At 35.7% G+C, this 20,037-nt stretch overlaps 1 protein-coding gene across 1 annotated transcript in view; it reads left to right on the plus strand.

Annotated features, from left to right (window-relative positions):
• Nucleotides 1-1,879: 1,879 nt before the first annotated feature.
• Nucleotides 1,880-20,037, plus strand: part of LOC150092349 (enhancer of mRNA-decapping protein 4-like) — a 406,953-nt gene continuing 388,795 nt past the window's right edge. Inside the window, exon 1 of the mRNA XM_090414848.1 lies at nucleotides 1,880-2,109. Coding sequence (XP_090270974.1) covers nucleotides 2,022-2,109 — 88 coding nt within the window. The 5' untranslated portion in view covers nucleotides 1,880-2,021. The remainder of the gene's footprint in view (nucleotides 2,110-20,037) is intronic.

Genomic DNA, 20,037 nt, shown 5'->3' on the forward strand with positions numbered 1-20,037 from the left:
TCAGTAACAAATATCTCCTCCCGTGAAAAAATTGACATGGCAGTCAACAACCTAGAAAGCAAAATTCAAACTGGCTTAACCGCAGCCTCTTCTGTTTCCAACCCAGCAAAAGTAAACCTACTTCCAAAAGAAATCCTTGCTCTAATCAGAAACAAAAACAAAATCAGACGCTATTTTCATAACATGCTATCTCCTCAAGACCGCCGAGAGCTAAATAGAGCATCAAACTTACTTCGCTATATACTAAAAGACTACAGGAATCAGCAATGGAAAGAAAACTTTTTTCCCTGAAAGCTGAAGATAACTCTTTATGGAACCTGGCAAAAGCTCTCCGTACAGATCGTTCCAATATTCAGACCATTCATGGAGAAAGAGGTATAGTTTACAGGGACGATGAAAAGGCAGAGACTCTTGCAGATACATTAGAACTTCAGTGCAGTCCTAACTATTTGTATGCGGACCTTCCCTTCATTGATAAAATCCACCGACGCGTTTGCACTGCGCTCTGTCAACCCCGCAGCCCTGAAGATATTTGTCATACGTCGCCTAAAGACGTCTACAAAATTACTGCCTTGTTAGTAATCTCATGAGGTCCTGATGAGATTACTAACAAGGCAGTGAAGACCCTTCTGCAGAAAGCTGTCATGCATTTGGTGGCCATTATAAATGCAATACTCAGATTAAATTATTTTCCCACCCGATGGAAACAAGCAGACATAATCCTCATTCACAAGCCTGGAAAAGCGCCTCAATTACTGCAGAGTTACATGATAGGAGACTCATAAGTCTCCTATCATGTTTGGGTAAAATTGTGGAAAAAGTCATTCTCAATCGACTTCAAGATGTGGTAAACAAAAATAACATAACTCCGAAAGAGCAGTTTGGGTTCTTTACCGGGCACAGTACTACGAAACAAGTTCATAGATTGACAGAATTCATCACAACTGCTTTTAACTGCCACAACATACAGGAGCTATCTTTCTAGATGTTGCAAAAGCCTTTGATAAGGTTTGGCACAAAGCCCTCATCTATAAATTGTTAACCAACGTTCCACTATACCTTACTAAGCTCATTGACTCCTTTCTAAAAAACCGATCATTTGAATTCAAGCCAGGAGGACTCAAATCCTCTTTGAAAAGAATCACTGTAAGTGTTCCTGTGTGGAGGCTCGCTGCTCTCGCCACTGCTTTTTAACATCTTTGTTACTGACGTTCCTAGCACGACATCAACCACCATAGCTTGCTATACGAACGACATGTCAATTCTGAGCAGAACTCTCCGACCGAACATAGCTACGCAGCGCTTACAAACCGTAGCAACATACTTAGCAAAATGGTTCAAGAAATAGAGAATAGCTGTGAATGCTGACAAAAGCACTATCGTTCTCTTCACAAGACAGAAGGCATCCCACTACGCAGAAGTCAAACTTTTCAACACAGCTATCCCATGTAAATCCAGGACGAAATATCTAAGTATTCAACTAGATAACCATCTCAACTTTAACCCTCACATCGATTATGCCTGCAGTCAGTCAAATAATCTCTCATTAATATAAGCCATTTTTCATAGAATCTTGACAATCACACTTTTATTCAACCTTCCAGTATAACTCCATGTTCAATCGCCTTTCTTGCCATATATTGAAAAATATCTTCTGTTTTCAATATTGTAAATTCTTTCTAAATATGTATCTCTGTCATATACCCTTACTTTCCCTGCTCTTTTTTTTTTTTTTCGATTCATTGTGATTTGCTAAATCGTGAAATGTCTCTATTAATTTTTAAAAAAATTTTTTAAATTGAATGTAAATTCTTTGATTTTATACACCAGGTGGCACTGTAACCGAGTATCATACTGACTGTAACAGAGCAGTGAAGAAGTGCAAGTAGATTAATATTCATTATCACTGGGAGCTTAGTAATGGTCATGTGAAACAGCGTGTGAGATTTGGGTTTCAGTTTGTTTTTGGTTGTACTTCGAGATTCAACCAAATTAAGTCAAGGCGTCTAGGCCATATAGAAATGAATGGTCACTCAGGAATTGACCCGACAGAAGCGACTCAACACTTAAAAGATATATTGCATGTAGGAAAATCAGAATCTAATGCTGGTATGAATATATACTTTACAGTAAATTTGACTGAGCGGGCTAATTTAGACATAATCAGGTCTTCTAGTTATTGGAGTGCTCTAATGCAGTGTTTTGAAAACACAGTCATATACTTATGTTAAAATAATTACCCTGTTTTGATGTATTGTCACTTTTCTTTTATGCTGGTGTTATGTTTGGATGCGGACCACCGCTGTGATAATTGAAAGATCTTTCTGTGATAAGTAGGTTATTGTTATCGCTGTTTATTTTGGCACGACATGATTTTATGTGTTAAGATATTATTCAAGAGCGATCCCGATTTACTGGTCATCTACTAACAGCCTGTAGCTTTCGTTAACTTCGTCCTCAACGTGAAGAACCTTCAGCCAGTTTTTCACGTTACTTAGCTCAGAATATCCGGTTTAGAAATAGTGAACTTCCTAATGTCTCCTATAATCCCTCACCTCAAGTTTTTTTGAATGTTTTCTGTTTAGAACTTAAAATTTTGTACTTCGTCATCATTGCGGTGGGTTTGTACATGAAAACGAATTTTAACTTGAATATTTACTTGGAAAACATAAATGCTACACTTGTATTGTCAGGTGTCCTCTCCCTCCAGGAGATTGACTACCATGTGTCTCCACCATGTTCTGTGCTGCGCCTCTCTGTTCTATTTCTTGTATGAGAGATATGTCCATTCTATATTTTTTTATCAACTCCAGACTTTGTCTTCCCCACCTTCTCTTTCCCTCAACAGTTCCTTCAAGAAGTCTTTTGTAGGCAATTGTCTAAGAATGTCAGAAATGCTGACTTTTCTCTTTTTAATTTCTTTTATCATTCTTCTGTTTTCACATATCATTTCTAGTACCTATTTGTTTGTCTTTCCGTGATATCTGTAGAATTCTTCACAACATCCACATTTTGAATGCTTCCAGTTTTTTCACTCAGATTATGTACATGCGTTTTTTATTCCTTGTTAGGCACATTGTCATGACACATTTAATTAACTTGGTTTTATATTATAATTAATGCTATGCTTATTAACAGTACTGCTGTATTATAGTTTTCAATAAACAGATAAAGGGAGAAAATTGTCTGTTTATCTAGCTGTTCTGTTGAAAAGAACCAGCCAGCCATTGAACTCAAGCATGGATGCAAACTGAGAGCATCATAAAAAGTACTTTTTTTTTTCACTTGAGCCTTCTCAAATGCCATTTACTTCTGCTGCTTCATTGTTGCCAAATTGATAATTAATAAATTAATATTCAGGGTAATAATATTTATGCATAGTGAGCATTTACTGTAATTGAATTGAAGGCCATTTGGTTTTTGTTTTATGTGCTGTAGAGTAGGTTGGCATTTCTGTTATTTTTAATCCTTTTGTTTAATTTGGTAAACAGAAATTGGTGGATTTCATTCAAAATTCAAATGATTTGAAAACTTTTGGTAACACTCCCAAAAAAGTAGTAGTTACATGGATGGATAAAAATAAGTAGATGCTTATATATTATTGCAAAATACATCTACAAAGAAATGTTTGTATAGAACTTTAATCTTTGAACTAACAACTATGAAAGCTATTTCAGTACCCTAACTACCTTATTAGTCTCTATAATATATCAAGATATTTTACAATGGAATCATAACCTTTATTTTGGCACATCAAGATCCTCCACACTATTACCATTATCTGATCTAACAACTTCACAGCTTGTGTAATGGGCCCTTGAATTTCATGTTCTTGTCCACCATGACTCCCAGATCTCTCATTCCCTCTACCTCCTTCAACATTTCTCCATAAAGTGTATACTTGCATTCCATTGTTTCTTACCAAATTTCCAAACTTGACACGTTACAACATTGATCTGACAGTTACTTGCCCATCCATGCAATCTGTTCAAGTCCTGTATATCTGTAACAACATGTTGACTCCCTCTCTTCTGCTTAACACTTCATTCCATGCTATAGCTCCAAGCTGTCTTCTAAGCATTTTATAATCATCAGCTTTGTAATTCCACATATATCCTTTTCTTACATATAGCTAGGTACAACCCAACTGATCACTTCATGATCACTCACCATTTGGAAGGAAGTGCAAAACCCCTTTCACAGTCACATCTTATGAAATGATTAGATTTAAGAATCTTGATTCTCGTGTGCCTTCCTTTACATATTGCTTAAGAAAGTTTTCTCTCAAGAAATTAATATTCCTTATTCCCAGATGCTATCTCTTCATTCTAATCTATACTGCAATAATTAAAATCACCCATGATAATCAGCTTTCCCTTATGCAATAACCCAAGTTGCTTATACATTTCTTCATCACCACCCTCCACATTGCCTGGCCTATAGCAGCTTCTGACTAAATATCTCCTATCATCCTCCACACCATATTGATTCAAAACCATTGCCACTATTTACATCTTGCATCTCCAATTTGTGCAGACATAATTTGCCTACTATCAACAGCACCCCCCCTCCCCCATCTTCTTGTCCTTTTTATCCTCATGAAAAACATCAAACCCTTCCATTTCTATTCTCATCAGGTTATTATCCTTATCCAACCATGTTTCACTTATTCCAACAATATTTGGTTGAATAAACTCAAATACCAACTCAAATACTCATCAGCAAAACCATTTCATTTTCCTTATTTCTAATGCCCTTGCATTTATAAATAAACACAGCAATGATTTGTAATCAGTTCTGCCCGTGCCACTTATTGGTTGTTATTTCCCCACATTTACCATTCCCAATTGTCTTTATTGCCACTTACCCTATATATCTGCTCAGACTGAACTACATCCTCATACACATTCACTACCACTTTTTTTTTACAAACTCTCATTTACAATAACTTCAGTCTCACCAGTTTTCCTTTCTTCTGATCTTTTGCTTCACCTCTTACTTCTGCTCTCTTGCTCACAGCATTCATTGCTCCTTGCAGCAACAGCCTCTCTGACTCGCACCAAATTCATTTAAATGCAATCTGTCACTTTTGTATATTTCTTCATTCCCTCAAATGCAGTCCACACATTTACAAACTCCACTCTCTTCTCCTCGCACAGCTCTGCCAACATACCATTCATGATCCTTTTCTTTGTCTCAACTGATCACTATTACCTCAGCAACACTACCTTTCCAACCACACTGTTATCTTTCACTCTCAACCTCCCGATATCCATCCTTATATTCTCTATGTCCAACCAAATCATTTGTTCCAACCACCACCAACTGTCTTACTCATCTGCTTTTCATCTAATGCATCAATTATCCTGCTTCTCCCTCCTGGAAAACACACTTTACAGAATCTCATTTACCACACCTCTAATAATGGAATATCCATACATTGCTATTCTCAAGTCATTCATCACCTCTTTTTCTCTGCTTTCCTTCATCCTATCCTTTTGTTGCTCTCATCCATTCTTATCCATCAAACTTCATCTCACTACACATAATTATCATTTCACTTCTCATTCAGACCAAATCATTTTTCAAGTCTTGCATCCTGGCAATTACACTATCTGTGAGTCTATCATTCATTTCTATCCTTCACTTCCACAATGCCACTCACTTTCATTTCATCAGCTGTACTTTCTTTCTTTCTTTCACTTCCATATTACTCACTTCTGATTTGTGATTTATATAGTCATTTTCTCCCATAGGTACACTTGCATTCTGTCAGCTAGTTTTGCGTTTACCGATAATTCGTAGTCCAATAGAACATTACATTTTTGACATATCCATAATCTGTTAAAAGATGTTTTCACTTGGTTATATTATAAATTAAAGATGCCAAAAAATTATATTCTTGGTTTCATCCTTACAGACTTGTATAATGCTATGCATTATGGGAAGGCCACTACCCAGACCTACATGTATAATGCATATCATTATACCTGTCTGTAAGGATATGTGTGTGGCATTATGAGATACTAAGGCAAATGATGTGAAGTTAGCCTCTATATACAAGTAGTCCAGTCATGAAGTTACTTCATGCACATACTTTGTTTGCTTACACTTAGATAAAGGATGAAACCAAGAATATAATTTCTTGGCATTTTTAATTTATGATATAACCAAGTGAAAAAATCTTTCAACATCTATCTTTAATCCAGAGTCGAAAGGCATGACACCTTTTGATTACTTGTATATGGAAATATGACTTCTGCATTACTTTAACCTTGGAATCACTTCTGGTTTTGGCTCTCACTGATGAGACCTCAATAAAGGTCGAAACTGGTCTGGGTAGTGGCCTTTCCTATAATGCATAACATTATACATGTCTGTAAGGGTATGTGTATTGCATTATGGGATACTAAGGCAATTGATGTGAAGTCATTAACCTCTATATGTAGCCCAGTCGTGAAGTTATTTCATGCACAAACTTTGTTTGTTTACACGTATATAAAAGATGAAACCAAGAATATAATTTCTTGGTATAATTTAATTTATATCCATAACCTTTCTCATCTCCTGTTTAGTCTTTCCACACTGTTTTTGAACTGTTTAATTCTTTTCTTCAATAATATTGTTATAGTTAAGTCTATAGTTTACCTACAAACTCAGTTTACCTATAAATTCATTTATGATATTCATTTTTATCCTTAAAAGTAAATAATGGTCACTTCCAATTTCAAGTCCCTCTGCTTGCTCTAATGATTCGAAAACTTCCTCTTCTTCTTCCATAGAAGAACCCTTTGTAGGACCTTAAGCACGAATAAGTTTCATTATCCTTTTTCTCCATTTTGAAGTTTGCTCACATAACTACTTGAAATGACCTTCCAATTAAGAAGTTTATTGTTGAATGTTATTGATACTTCTTTCCTTCATTATTGCCCAACTGTTGGCCTACTGAGTAGGTAAATTAGAAATTGTTCTCTATAGACATTTTGATACCACTGAAGACTTCTCAGGATGATGTGAGTTGTCTACTACTTAAAAATTTTCACAAATAGCCATGTCACAAATTTGAACTCAAATCCTTTTAGTACCAAAGCAGACAATATCCATTCTGTACCTGATTTGTCTGACTTTCTACACAGTGAATTAAATCTGCCTTTACCCAAATCATAAAAGAAAAATAGACTATTTGAATAGAAGAGCATATGAGGATTTTTTTATTTTTTAAATACCATGGTAGATTGGTTCTTAGAGATAATTATTATTGCATTCCGCAATACCACCACCCTGCTTATTGGAAGTTTGATATAGGTAAAATCATGTTGGCATGTCAGTGCAAGGTTCCTAGATTTTTTTTCCCAACTCTCCGTTTCCCTTTATAATAAAATGTGATGGATGCACTTAGAAGATGTGGACATCTTTTGTGGCCATTCAGAGATGCCCAAGATCTTTCTCTCACACGAGGATACATGTGTAAAATAGTTTTGCAGGTTAGATCAAACCTAAGGGTAATATACATGATAGGAGATTTCAGTTATCTGGTGAATAATCCCCCTACCACTTACTCTACCTAGCATGTGGTAGGGGGATGTGTCTGAGAGATGGAATGTGGATAAATATTGACCATATTTGCTACTCAGCTTGGGACCCTCTTCATTTATATAGAAGATATTTTCTTTTTTTTTTCACAATACTTTAAACTTTCTTTTTCTGTTGCTATTCCCGAGTGTTAACAAGCAATCACCTTAGTTTTTCTGCCTCTGCCATGAATTTTTCATTTTAAGGGAGGGATGTGTGAAAATGACTGGATGGCACATAGCAATATATCAGTAGTTGGCAAACCTGGAGTGTCCTCTTTTGGTCATCCCTGCCTAATGATATCCTTACTTCATTTTATGCCATGATATTCATGAGTTTTCTCTCATGCTTTCCTAACACCAACCAACCAACCACTCTTGAGCATTTTTCCAGTTTAGGCCAATTGTAGAGTAACTTCTGTTAGTGCCACTAATGGGCCAATGATGCACAATGTATAGCTTTTCTTCCAAACCAACCTTATCTTCTCCCGTTTCCTCAAATGAGGCTCTGGTGGAACTATATTGCTCCCTTTAAAAACATTAAACATTTCCTTCTTAGTTGAAAGAAATGGGAAGTAAACTTTCATTACTCAGTGAAATAATCACTGCCCTTCTTATTGATAGCCTGAAGTGGCCATTGCTATGAAATGTCTGCAGAGTAGGGTCTCCATTCCAGTTCTGTCCTCCTCACATTTCTTTGCATTGTGGGTGAAATTTTCCTGGGCATGCTCATCACACTGTAATTAACTTGGAAGCCAGTTCTTCCATTGATGGTTACAATTGTAAAGCAGGTCTGTACAGCTTCTGCTATGCCCTCGAATGGAGAAGTAAAACAGTTCTGTACACTGGCTGCTAGATAGTATGTAGTACTGAACCTGATGATATCATGTCTCCTAACCAGCTAATAAGTAATCCTACTTCCAGATTGTGACTACGATGGAGGTGGGGGGGGTCTGGAAAGTTCTGATAAACACCTAGAACAAAAATGATATTAAAGCAACTGATATAACCACAAGAAAGAAAGAACATACTAGTAGCAGAGTTATGAAGTTATGTTCTTTCAGAATTGTTCTTCATCTATGAGGGAGGGGGAGCCCCTCCCTCATAGATAGAGACATAGTATAGCAGTATAGTATAAAGTATAAGTCAATAAATTATTATTTACTTATAATTTTGTGTTCTGATATATACCATCAAAAATAAAACAACATAGTATAGCATTATGTGTGTGTGTGTGTGGGGGGGGGGGAAACACATGAACTAGTTTTGGGCACTTTCTGTGTGGGAGTTATGCCCACAAGTCTTTCATTACTGCAACATGCCTGACTCTGTTTCTAACATCACATATTATGAAAGACACTATAATTAATAGTGACACTGCAGTTTTTGGGGAGAAAAAATCCTCCGTGGTCATTCATTGCATTTTGTGGTGGATGGTATCCTCTTCTGAGATTTTTCTGTTAGGACTATTATTCTTCAGTGCTTTTACTCACCCTTTTCGTCCTTGTCATTAATAACCTCTCATTAATCTCAGATGATATCCATAGTTTTGCTAATGACACTCCACCATTCTGCTTTTGAGAAACCATGTAGTTCTCAAACGATTCAAGCATCAAGTCTTTCTTACCATAGCATGGCTTAAATGCCAATCAACTTACCATTCTGAAGTGAGATGAGAATAATCATTCCACTGTATTTCATTGCTACTAAAATACCTCATTTCACAGAAGATGTTATTCTTTGCCTTTGAAATATTCCAGGCTTTACAAATACATCAATTCTATAGTTCTGTCAGCCTCCAATAATCTTTTTGTCCTTTTTTATTTAATATGCTGCTTCTCACTTGCATGACTAATGTTATATAAAACCCAAATCTTCCTTACCTTAGAATACTGTTTACACATTCATAGAGCTGCATTAGGAACGTCTCTCTAATTACACACTTACAGAAATACTCTTTTTTAGCATTATTTTCTTTACAGGCATTTCTGTGATTACTGTTGCAACAAACTGGCCATCACAATTTCTTTACTTTCCTCCAAATATGTAATAACTCTCTTCTTACATATTTGCCTCTGTTCAATATCCATATATTCAACTCCAGGCGTAGTAACCTTCTCCCCCCCTCTTTCATTCCAGCTTATGTTTTTTAGAACAGCCTTTCTTATATTTTTCTTATAAATGGAACATTCATCTCTTCAAGTAATATATATTTTTCCTGCTGATTATTTGACTACACATGGCATTTTTGTATTATTATAAGTTTTTTTTTTTTTATCTCTCGTGTGTAGGGGGTTGATGTGTGTGTATGTATATAAAGTAGCATAATTTATTCTTTGGAGACTTTTGCATGCTCAACATAGATGGCTGTCCCATCCTGATTACCTTTTTCAGATACAGCTGAAAGAGACACAGCATCGGATCTCAATATCATTCTTTGATAGGTATAGGTACTGACTATTCATTTTCCCAACATTCTTGAGCTTTTTCTCATTCCTCTGCCTGTTATATTCTTAATATTGTCACTTTTTTCCCATAGACTGTTAGTCAATTGGATAGCATCTCTGCCCTTCAGCCTGTGCTGTGGATTTGAATCCCAACAAATATTTTTGAATGTCTTTAAATAATTTTCATCACTGGTTTGACATCACCTTGTTATTGAAGGGCATGGCTTAAAAAGTTTTCATGTTTCTCTAGAGAAGCGTTTCTAGATTGTCTTGCCTTTATCTTTAGTGTATTCTCAATACTAACATACTGATATATATATATGGATCTATAATGTTTCATGGTGAGATTGTAAAAAAAATAAAAATATAACTTTATATGTATTCTAACTTCTTTCTTTGTACCAAGTTTCCCTGCAGTCATTCTTTGTCACTACAGAAATGTTAAATTGGATGTCTGTAATTTCTAGTCCTCATTTTCCTGTATTGTACTGGTGCTCTCCATCTTCCAACTTAACACATGTTCAGATTACACTACATTCTTACTAGCATTGAATACCTATATTATCTTAAGCTCTTGTTCATTAACCAACTTTGGTTCTCCTACAAGATAATCCACAATATAAGCTACTAATGTTGTAATTGACTGAAAATTTAGTATCCAGTCTTGTAATAATAATGAACTTTTCTATGCCACTGAGTTCACCATCTCTTTAATCTCATCCTTCCACTATCTCTTTGGTTTTCCTCTAACCCTTTCTATCTCTGGGATGCCATTCAGATATCAACTCTGTCCATTTTGTCTGGTCCTTAGACAGTGCTATTGATTGCAACTTCTGCCCATCCTTGCTTCCTTTTGTTATGCATCTTGATTTTATCCTGCTGCATTTTCCAAAATACAAAGCTGTCTTCATGGTATAATACTTTTCATATTATCTCTTCCTACTATATCCAGTACTTCATACTCAATCTTCTCATAATCATCTTCCAGCAAGAGATTAAGAAAAGTTAAATTAACAAATTGGAAAAATGAGGGATGTTGTCCTTCGATCGAAAAAGGCCACAAGGCATCTTCATGGCCATTTTCAGTTGAAGGTGAGTTAGCCAATATCATACAGAGGTAGCAGGGAAATTTCTCCTAGATAAAGTTTTTCCACCTTGCAAAATAGACAAATTTGCCATAGAACATGTCTAAGGGACAAAAATGCTATACATTGGTAGACGATGAAGAGCAGATTGTGTGATGTGGGTGATGGATCATATAATGTTGTATTGTATAATGAAGAGTAGCCTCCTCTGACAAGTCCTCAGGTTCCATGGAGGTAGAGGTATCACGCAATAATAATAAACTGCTAAACAGCCTAGATGCTGAAAAATTTTTTGGTCTTAATTCCAGAGCAACCTATCTCAAAATGAGTGAAAAATTTGTTTTGTGTACTGAGCTTCTGCTCCCAACTAAAACCTCTTTAAATGATGGAGAACTCTATTAACAGATAAATCTTGTAATATCTAGACATTTACTATCTCGTCAGTAAGCAGAATTTTGCTGCAGCTGCTGTACATGGAGATCTAGCTTATGTCATCCATTTCGGAACATATGTATCATGAATTTTCTGGAGGAATTGTATTGTTTTATGCTAATCCTGCCCATGAAAAAGTTAAAACTTACACTTAGCACATTTAACTAAGAATAGGTTAAGGTTTCACTAATTAGAAATATTCTTCCAAGACCAAATGTAGTAATTTTTCAAGCCACCTTAGGTCTTTCTAAAGATGCACAAATATCCATGCCATGAAGTGGGGGGGAAAACTCATTCAAACTCATAGCTTTGGAAGAACAGTTTGTCAAAGTTGCTGTTTGTAGATACCTCCATATATTGACAGAATAGAGATGAGTGTTTAGCTTATCATTCATGTTTTACTGTTCACCAGATTAAAAATGTGTTAATTATAGCATGCACATATTTATTAGTTGCAAACAGAAAATTGAAATGAATTAAAGCCAAAAAAGTGAAGACAATTTTAATTTATGGGTTTGGGAAAAACTGGGGATAACAAACAAATGGTATAAGTGGCTGAATTACATGAAAAATGAAGATATATTAGAAAGGAACTTGATATTCTTAGCATTTAAAATGTGGGAGCAGAGCTAATCTAAGGCGATATGGTCACTTAAACAGAATGTAAGAGGGAAGGTTTGCTAAATATGTTTGCCTTTTTACTGCTGTCCTGTTTGATGTCAGAAGAGCAAGAGGAAGACTCCAATCAGGTTGTTACAGTTAGAAATGTATTAGATGACTGAAATATGAGATCTGATAGTACTGTAGTTCTGATGAATAATAAACTAATCTGGAGGAAAATTGTTGATAGGAAGTTTGTAATAATGTAAACTAAATCATGTAGTACTTTCATAGTGTTCTGTACACCCATTGAGGGTATACCATCCCATAACCCACAAATGATCATAGATATCAGGAAATATTCCTCACAGAAAACTTCCACCCAGTCTTTGATTGATATATTGCTTTCAGCTTTATAAATGAAGCACCTATTTTTTGTATTATTTTTGTAATTTTATATATTGCCTATCCAGTTTATTCTAGGTCTGCTTCTTTTTTTGAGTTCCTGGAGTAAGTCCTTAAAGAATTTGCATTGGGGAGGGACCATTTGGTCATCTGCTGATATGACCAAGCCACATAAGTTATTTCCTTAAAATCTTAGTTATGATGTTATCTCTTGGATCGGAAAGAGCTGATTCTTTGTTTTACTTCAAAATTTGTGATGTGATCAGTGTAGTATCTTTAAGAGTCATGCCAGCAACCCCTTTTCATCTTCTTTTAGGAGGGTCCAAATTTCACTTCTGTATAGAAGTACTGAATTAACTAGTGTATAATAAAGTGCATTCTGTCTGTAATTGTAAGCTTACTATCTGTCCTTAGTAGTTTTAGTTTTTGGAGTGCTGTTGTTGCTTTTGCAATTTTTATGAATATCCTGTCTTGATCTTCCATTTTTATTAAAGTTATTGCATAAGTATTGAAACTGATCAACTCCTTCTATGGGTGTATCCTCAAGTAGGATTTTTTCAGTTTCTGCTACAGCACTTCTTTCTTGGTCAGAAGCACAGATATTTGTCATGTTTGATCTTTGGGTATTTATAGTTATCCATATTTTTTATGTCCGTAGTTAGCCTAGTGGCTTTGCGCTTCGCAACCACATGTCTGGGGAAGGAGTGTCCTAGGTTCAATTCCCGTCGATGATGTGAGGAGCTGAAGGATCTTCCTCAGCCATAGCCAAGTTAGCTGGTCTTGGGCATGGACAGCCCCCCCCCCAAAGTTTATCTGGGGTTTTTCATCCCACAAGCAGGCAAATCGGCCTTCTGAACACACACATTACATTCATGATTATCGCCCTTAGGGGATGCATCAGAGGAGTGGCGAACCAGCTGCATTAATTCGCCAGTAACCCTCATTAGGAGAGGACTCAACCCATCCTAGGACGGATGAGAAAGATAGGATATTTTTTACTAACCTTCTGTGGTGATTTCCTAAAGATCTGGTTTTTTCTGCTAGGAGATCAATATCATTCAGCAAACTTCAGATGGCTTATTCTTCCCCCTACCTTCACTCCAATATAACACTTCTCCAGAGCTTGAGGGTATATGTCAGATATTTGGCAATGATGAAAACATAACATATATTCAAATAAAATATAAATCATTTTATATATATGTGTATTGCATCCCATGCAATCATATATAAATATTCCATGGTTATATCTCATTGTTAAAATGTATGGCCATGCAAGGTTCCACAATGGCTCAGTCCCAGTCGGTTATGACCATGTTACTCACCATTGGTTTAGAGATTACTGCCGGGTATGTAATCCCTTCATACTGTCATTGTCATACTCCTGGTATAAATGCCATATGGATAAAATATTAAGTATTAAATTTTCAATTTCGAGATATTAATTTTTACTACTGAGATTCCAACTCGATTGTTTTTGAGGTTATAGCATATGACTTGCAATATAAAATTAAGCTTGTGATGGATCACCTTATTTTTATTATTATTACACAGGCATCTCCATGGAGTGCTCATTGAGAGAGGCCTTAAATGCTTTACCAAGCACTAACCAACACTTGCACAGTATTTGTCATACTTTGAACTCATTCACTGACAAGGCACCCACAAAACTCTGGCAACCCATTCCACTCATTCACCACTCTGCAAGCAAAAAACCTAGTCCTCACAACCTTGCTAGCCACATTCTTGCTCAGTTTTCAATGATGACCCTTAAGTTTTTCCTTCACTAGTTCATCATCAAATTCCTGCACATCCTGTACACCCTCAAGGGGTGTACAGGATATGATAGTACTACATGAAAAATTTAAATCATTACTAACTTCCTTTCTACAATTTTCCTCCAAATCAGTCTGTTACTTGTCAAGATGCCAACATTATCATTATCAGATCTTATATTTCTATCGTCTAAGGCAGTGCTTCCCAAACATCTGGATACCAGGGCCCCCCTTTGGAAAAATTAAAATATTTCACAGGCCCCCCTCGAAAAAAAATTGTAATATAGACATATATTATTATAATATTTATTGTATTTATATTCAGTACAAAACATACACAGCGAATATTGCAAAAATCAAATGCAAATATTACATTTTTAGCATCTTACATACACATTTGACATGGCACATTATCTTATATTTTTATATAGATACTGTATTATATGGATATTGTTATTGTACATTTGCAGTACAAGCACATGAAACGTAAAACGATTAGTAATAAAGAATTAAAAACATAAAAGAAGTTTAATAACAATTTAATGCGATGGATGTGTTTCAATACTGCTATACCAATATCAGGTGAAATATTTGAAACTGCAATTCTTAGATTTCTGTTTTGAAATGAAACTTATATGAATAAACATATATTTACTAATATTCACTAATGGCGAAATACGCAGGAAGTAAAATTTGTGAACCCGCACCAATGTGTGATTTTTTCTCTTTAAAATATAAAAAAATAATAAAAATTTAATATGTTTCTTTTAAGATAAAAAAAAATCTACTTAGTCTTAAAAGATTTTAAATTTGTTTTCATTATTTCACGGCCCCCCTCAACAAAACTGACGGCCCCCAAGGGGGCCGCGGCCCATAGTTTGGGAAGCGCTGGTCTAAGGCACATTATACCATATCAATGTACCATATTGGTCTTCCTCTGGGTTGTTTTCCTGCCAACCTGGCAGAGAACACTTGTTTTGCTAATCTTTCCTTGCCCATTCTGTTTAAGTGACCATACCACCTGAGATTAGCTCTACTAACGCATTCTTGGATGCCGACAATGTCAAGTTCTTTCAAGAACTTTACTAGTTATGTACCGAAAAACTTCTCTATCAATCATAAAAACCTTTTAGTAACTTATCTATCTTATTTTCTGTTTTCTGCATATTACTTTCTGTAACTTAGAAATATTCAATCTTTCCTCATAAGGAGCATCCACAGACCTGCCTTCTTGATTCTGGATCTTTTTTTACCTCTTCATCCCAAAATAAAAAAAACAGGTAGATAGATTTGCGTATAGTCCTGACAGGGTATTATCACGGTTTTATAGAGGTAATCATCTCATTATTGCTGCTTGTCATGGTGTTCTTCAATAACCTGATAATCCTATCAGCTGTTTTCGTCACTTTTGCAATATACCCTGTGAACTTTGACTCCATATCTGAACCGACTCCCCCCCCCCCCCACAATTCCTAGCTTCTTCAACTTCTTGGAGTATGTTTATTTACATCAACGTAGTACATCGAAGCTTTTAATGACGTGTGTGACACAGTAACGATTATGAGGGATATATATTCACAAGAATAAAGAATAATGATTTTTATTATTGTATGTGAGTATCATATTTTGGCCAGAAATTATTGGGCCATCATGAGTATAACAGTTTATTCACAAGGTGAAGCTAGAACAAAGAATGTTAATCCTGTTTACAGAGCTGAGCCATATGGCAGAGTACCACTATACATGTGGTTACAAAATAAAATGAGATTGCAGTTAAAACTAAAATTAAAATAATTTTGAAACACAAAAAATAGCAAAATTTAGATAAATAAATAAAATGATTGAATGACTTTGCTTTTTTTGGGATGGTACACAAATGTACTGTGTACCAGCACCTGTAATGAACAGTGATGTGTGACATGGATGCAGTACATGTCAAAATTTGTAATATTCAGTCATTTTTTTACCTATTGACCTAGATTGAAATAAGCTTAGTTATTTAATGAAATTTGTATTTATTATTATTATTACGTGACACCTCCAAGGAGTCCAAAGACTCGTCGAGGGAGGGCACCTCCTCTACAGCAGTCCTTCTCCATTGTAGCGAACTGACCATCCAACCATCTACTGCCCACCACCACTAGTATTTTCACAATCACAAACATCCATGGCCTTTTGGCTGGAGAGCAGAAATGCTTACCACTCAGCCAATATACCCTTTATCACTGTTTACATATTTATCCCTGTCTGTTGTAAAGATATTTGCTATAACTATTTTTAGAATTTTAAATTACTTTGTTTATATATTTTACATGTTCATGCCAGGCTTTGCATGCAAGGTTGACTCAAGCAGGACTGTAGTGTATTTTAGTGCTACAGTAACTCGTCGAGGGAGGGCACCTCCTCTACAGCTGTCCTTCTCCACTGTAGCGAACTGACCATCCAACCATCTACTGCCCACCACCACTAGTATTTTCACAATCATAAACATCCATGGCCTTTTGGCTGGCGAGTAGAAATGCTTACCACTCAGCCAATATACCCTTTATCACTGTTTACATATTTATCCCTGTCTGTTGTAAAGATATTTGCTATAACTATTTTTAGAATTTTAAATTACTTTATTTATATATTTTACATGTTCATGCCAGGCTTTGCATGCAAGGTTGACTCAAGCAGGACTGTGGTGTATTTTAGTGCTACAGTAAAACTTTTACTTTGTGTAGTTTGCACCTATGCAGTTTGATGTTCATTCCAGTTTCTAATTGTTTTCTAATTACACTAAATACTTTAATTACTCTATTTTTTACTAAATGTAGTATACATTGACTGTGTGTGTTTTTAGTGCTACAATAAAAATTTCCTTCATTTTGCTTGTTGTAAAAAAACTTTTAATGGCTGAGATACAATTTTGCTGCCCTCCAAGCCTGCTCCTTGGCTTTGCCTTAGTTACTTAGTGGGTTACGATGGTCCTGCTTGGATATGCATCATGTAAACAAGTGGAAAGAACTTGGCAAAGTAGTAGAAAAGTTAGAAGGGTATGAATATTTCTAAGGAATAGGCAAACAATGAGGGCTATTTTGGCAAAAGTAGACAGCAACAGCTCCTATTATTAAGAAAGAAAACATTACAAAACTATGAAACAACAATATATTAAATAATTTGTAATCACCTTTTCATAACCTTTAATCTTCAATCTTTCCAGCTAGCAAAGATAAGTACCTGCACCTGTTTTACAAACGAAAAAAAAAATGCACAGCATTATATCAAAAAAAAAGGGGGGGGGGATAGAAGATGAGGAGTTGCATGCTATTGCTTGCCATTTATAAGGATGAGATTCTTCCTGATCTTGGCGGTGAATAAACAGTCATTCCAGTTTAGGTTTTGGGTGGTGTAGAAGTGCCTCAGTACTTTTTAAATAACTGCTTAAACTTAAAACTGGTACCGATGTAAAAGGTGAGTATTGGACCAGAGAATATTGTGATCAGCATCCACTACATGCTGAGCAAGGTCCGATTTTTCACATTTATTGTTTTTGATATAAAATAAGGGTTGTAGTTTTTTTTTTTTTTTTGACCAAAACATTTTTGTTTGTCCAAGTATGAATGCAGACACTGAACCTGGTAAACATCATGGGTGCTGTTTTTCCTTCATGGATAGTAACTAGGAAGGGATTTTGTGAATAGGAAAGAATGTAGGGACGAACTGTCTTTTCTTCAGGGTTTTTGCAGTTGCCTCCAAGATGCAATGTATATGATCTGGACTTGTCATACAAGATTTGGGGATTCTTAGGGTTAGATTTGTGTCTAGGATATATTTAAATTTCCTTGAGGTGAAGTCATTCTGTAGTGTGATGCATAGGATGGTACTCAGTTCTTGTTGGAGATCTTCAGAATTGGAGCAGATAACGTGCTCTATTGAGCAAAGATTTGAAGATTTTTTTGAGATGGACGATAATGGGTTGAATCTTGTACATAGCAGCTTGCAAAGGTAGGTCAATATTGAAGAGATCTCCAGGAAGGCTAATTTTCCATCCTTTTCTTTTTTCCATGGTGAAGTTGATATGTGTGTGTGCTGTTGATTTTGGTTAAGACAGTCAGTGAAATGCTTCAGAGTCTGGCCAGATGGCGAACACGTCATCCACATATCATATCCAAAAGGAAGCTCAAGGTTGTATTGAGGGGAATAGGGAGTCTTCAAGATGTTCTAAGTAGAAATTGGCAAGTGCAGGTGACAAAGGGCTTCTTATAGTGGTTACTTCAATTCGTCTGTAGAATTGGTTTCTGCAGATGAATTAGCCTGGATACATGGCAGTCAAACAGTTCAACTGTCTAGAGGGAACTCCTCTGATAACAGTTGAAAAGTGTTGGCCAGATGCACACTGATAAATAAGAACTGGATGTCAAAATTGACCATGATTGAAGGGTTTGGTTTTTTATTTTTTGCAGAAATTCTGATGAATTTTTCACAGGATCAGGCGTTGTGGCCTGTCATCATCATCATCATCAACAACCATGGGTCCAATGCCCTTAGGTGTCTGATGCCATCTTGATATGATTCTTCCATTGCATTCTATTTTGTGCAAGATGACTCAGTTTGTGTATAGAGTTTCCTCACCATTTGACAATGTCGTTGCCACATTCTCTTTTTGGTCTTCCTTTTTTGTTCTTTCCTTCAATCATCCCAAACAGCAGCATTTTTATTTTCCTCTCATCGTTCATTCTACATATATGGCCAAAGAGATGTAGTTTCCTTATGATTATTTTCTGGATCAGGTTGTATTCATCTGTAGATTTCCTCATTGCTCACTTTCTGTATCCAGCTTATTTTCAAGATCTTTCTATAGCACTTCCTCTCAAATGCCAATATCCTCCTTTCAGATTCTCTCAGGAGTACCCAGGCCTCACATCCATAGAGCATGCTGCTGAAGATACAGGTTTCTACAATGCGCAGCTTAGTTTGCATTTTGTTGCTCTGGCTATTCTAATTTTTATCTATTTTTTGGAGTCCAAGTCATGCGTCATATGTCATCCAAGATATGTGAAGTGTTCCACATTTTCCAGTTGAAATCTGTCTATCGTAACTCTATTCAGTAACTCCTGTTGTCTAGATATCATTGTTTTAGTTTTTTCAAAGTTAACATTTAGTCTATACCTTTTTCCTTCTGTGTATAGTGTTTGTAATGTCTGTTCCAGCCTTGCTGCATCTTCTTCAATCAGGATGATGTAATCTGCAAAACAGAGGTAGTTTATTCTCATGTCATTTATTGAAATGCCTCCACCCCCTTCTTTAATCTTATCTAGTGTTTTTTTCAGATATGTGATGAAGATGATTGGTGATATTGGGTCCCCTTGACTAGTGGCAAACCAATCTCCAGTCTCACCTGCTATCCTGATTTTTGCTTGTGCTTGGCTGTTTATTATTATTAATTTATTTTTTAGTATAATGCTGCATCTTTCAGTCATTTTATTTATCTCAATTTTGTTATTTTTTGTATTTGAAAATTATTTCAACTTTAGTTTTAGCTTTAATTGCAATCTCATTTTATTTTGTAATCATCTGTATGATGGCACTCCTGCACATGGTTCAGCTCAGTAAATAGGATTAATATCCTTATTAAAGCTTCATCTTGCGATAATGCTGATATACTGATGACAGCCCATTCATTTCTGGCTGAAATATTTGTAATGATAAAAATTATTACTCTTTATTCTTGTGAATA

The sequence above is a fragment of the Typopeltis vanoorti genome, chromosome 26 (genome assembly GCF_054136105.1).
Source record: "Typopeltis vanoorti isolate ZY-2024b chromosome 26, IOZ_Tvanoo_1.0, whole genome shotgun sequence".
In the NCBI taxonomy this organism is placed as follows: Eukaryota; Metazoa; Arthropoda; class Arachnida; order Uropygi; family Thelyphonidae; genus Typopeltis; species Typopeltis vanoorti.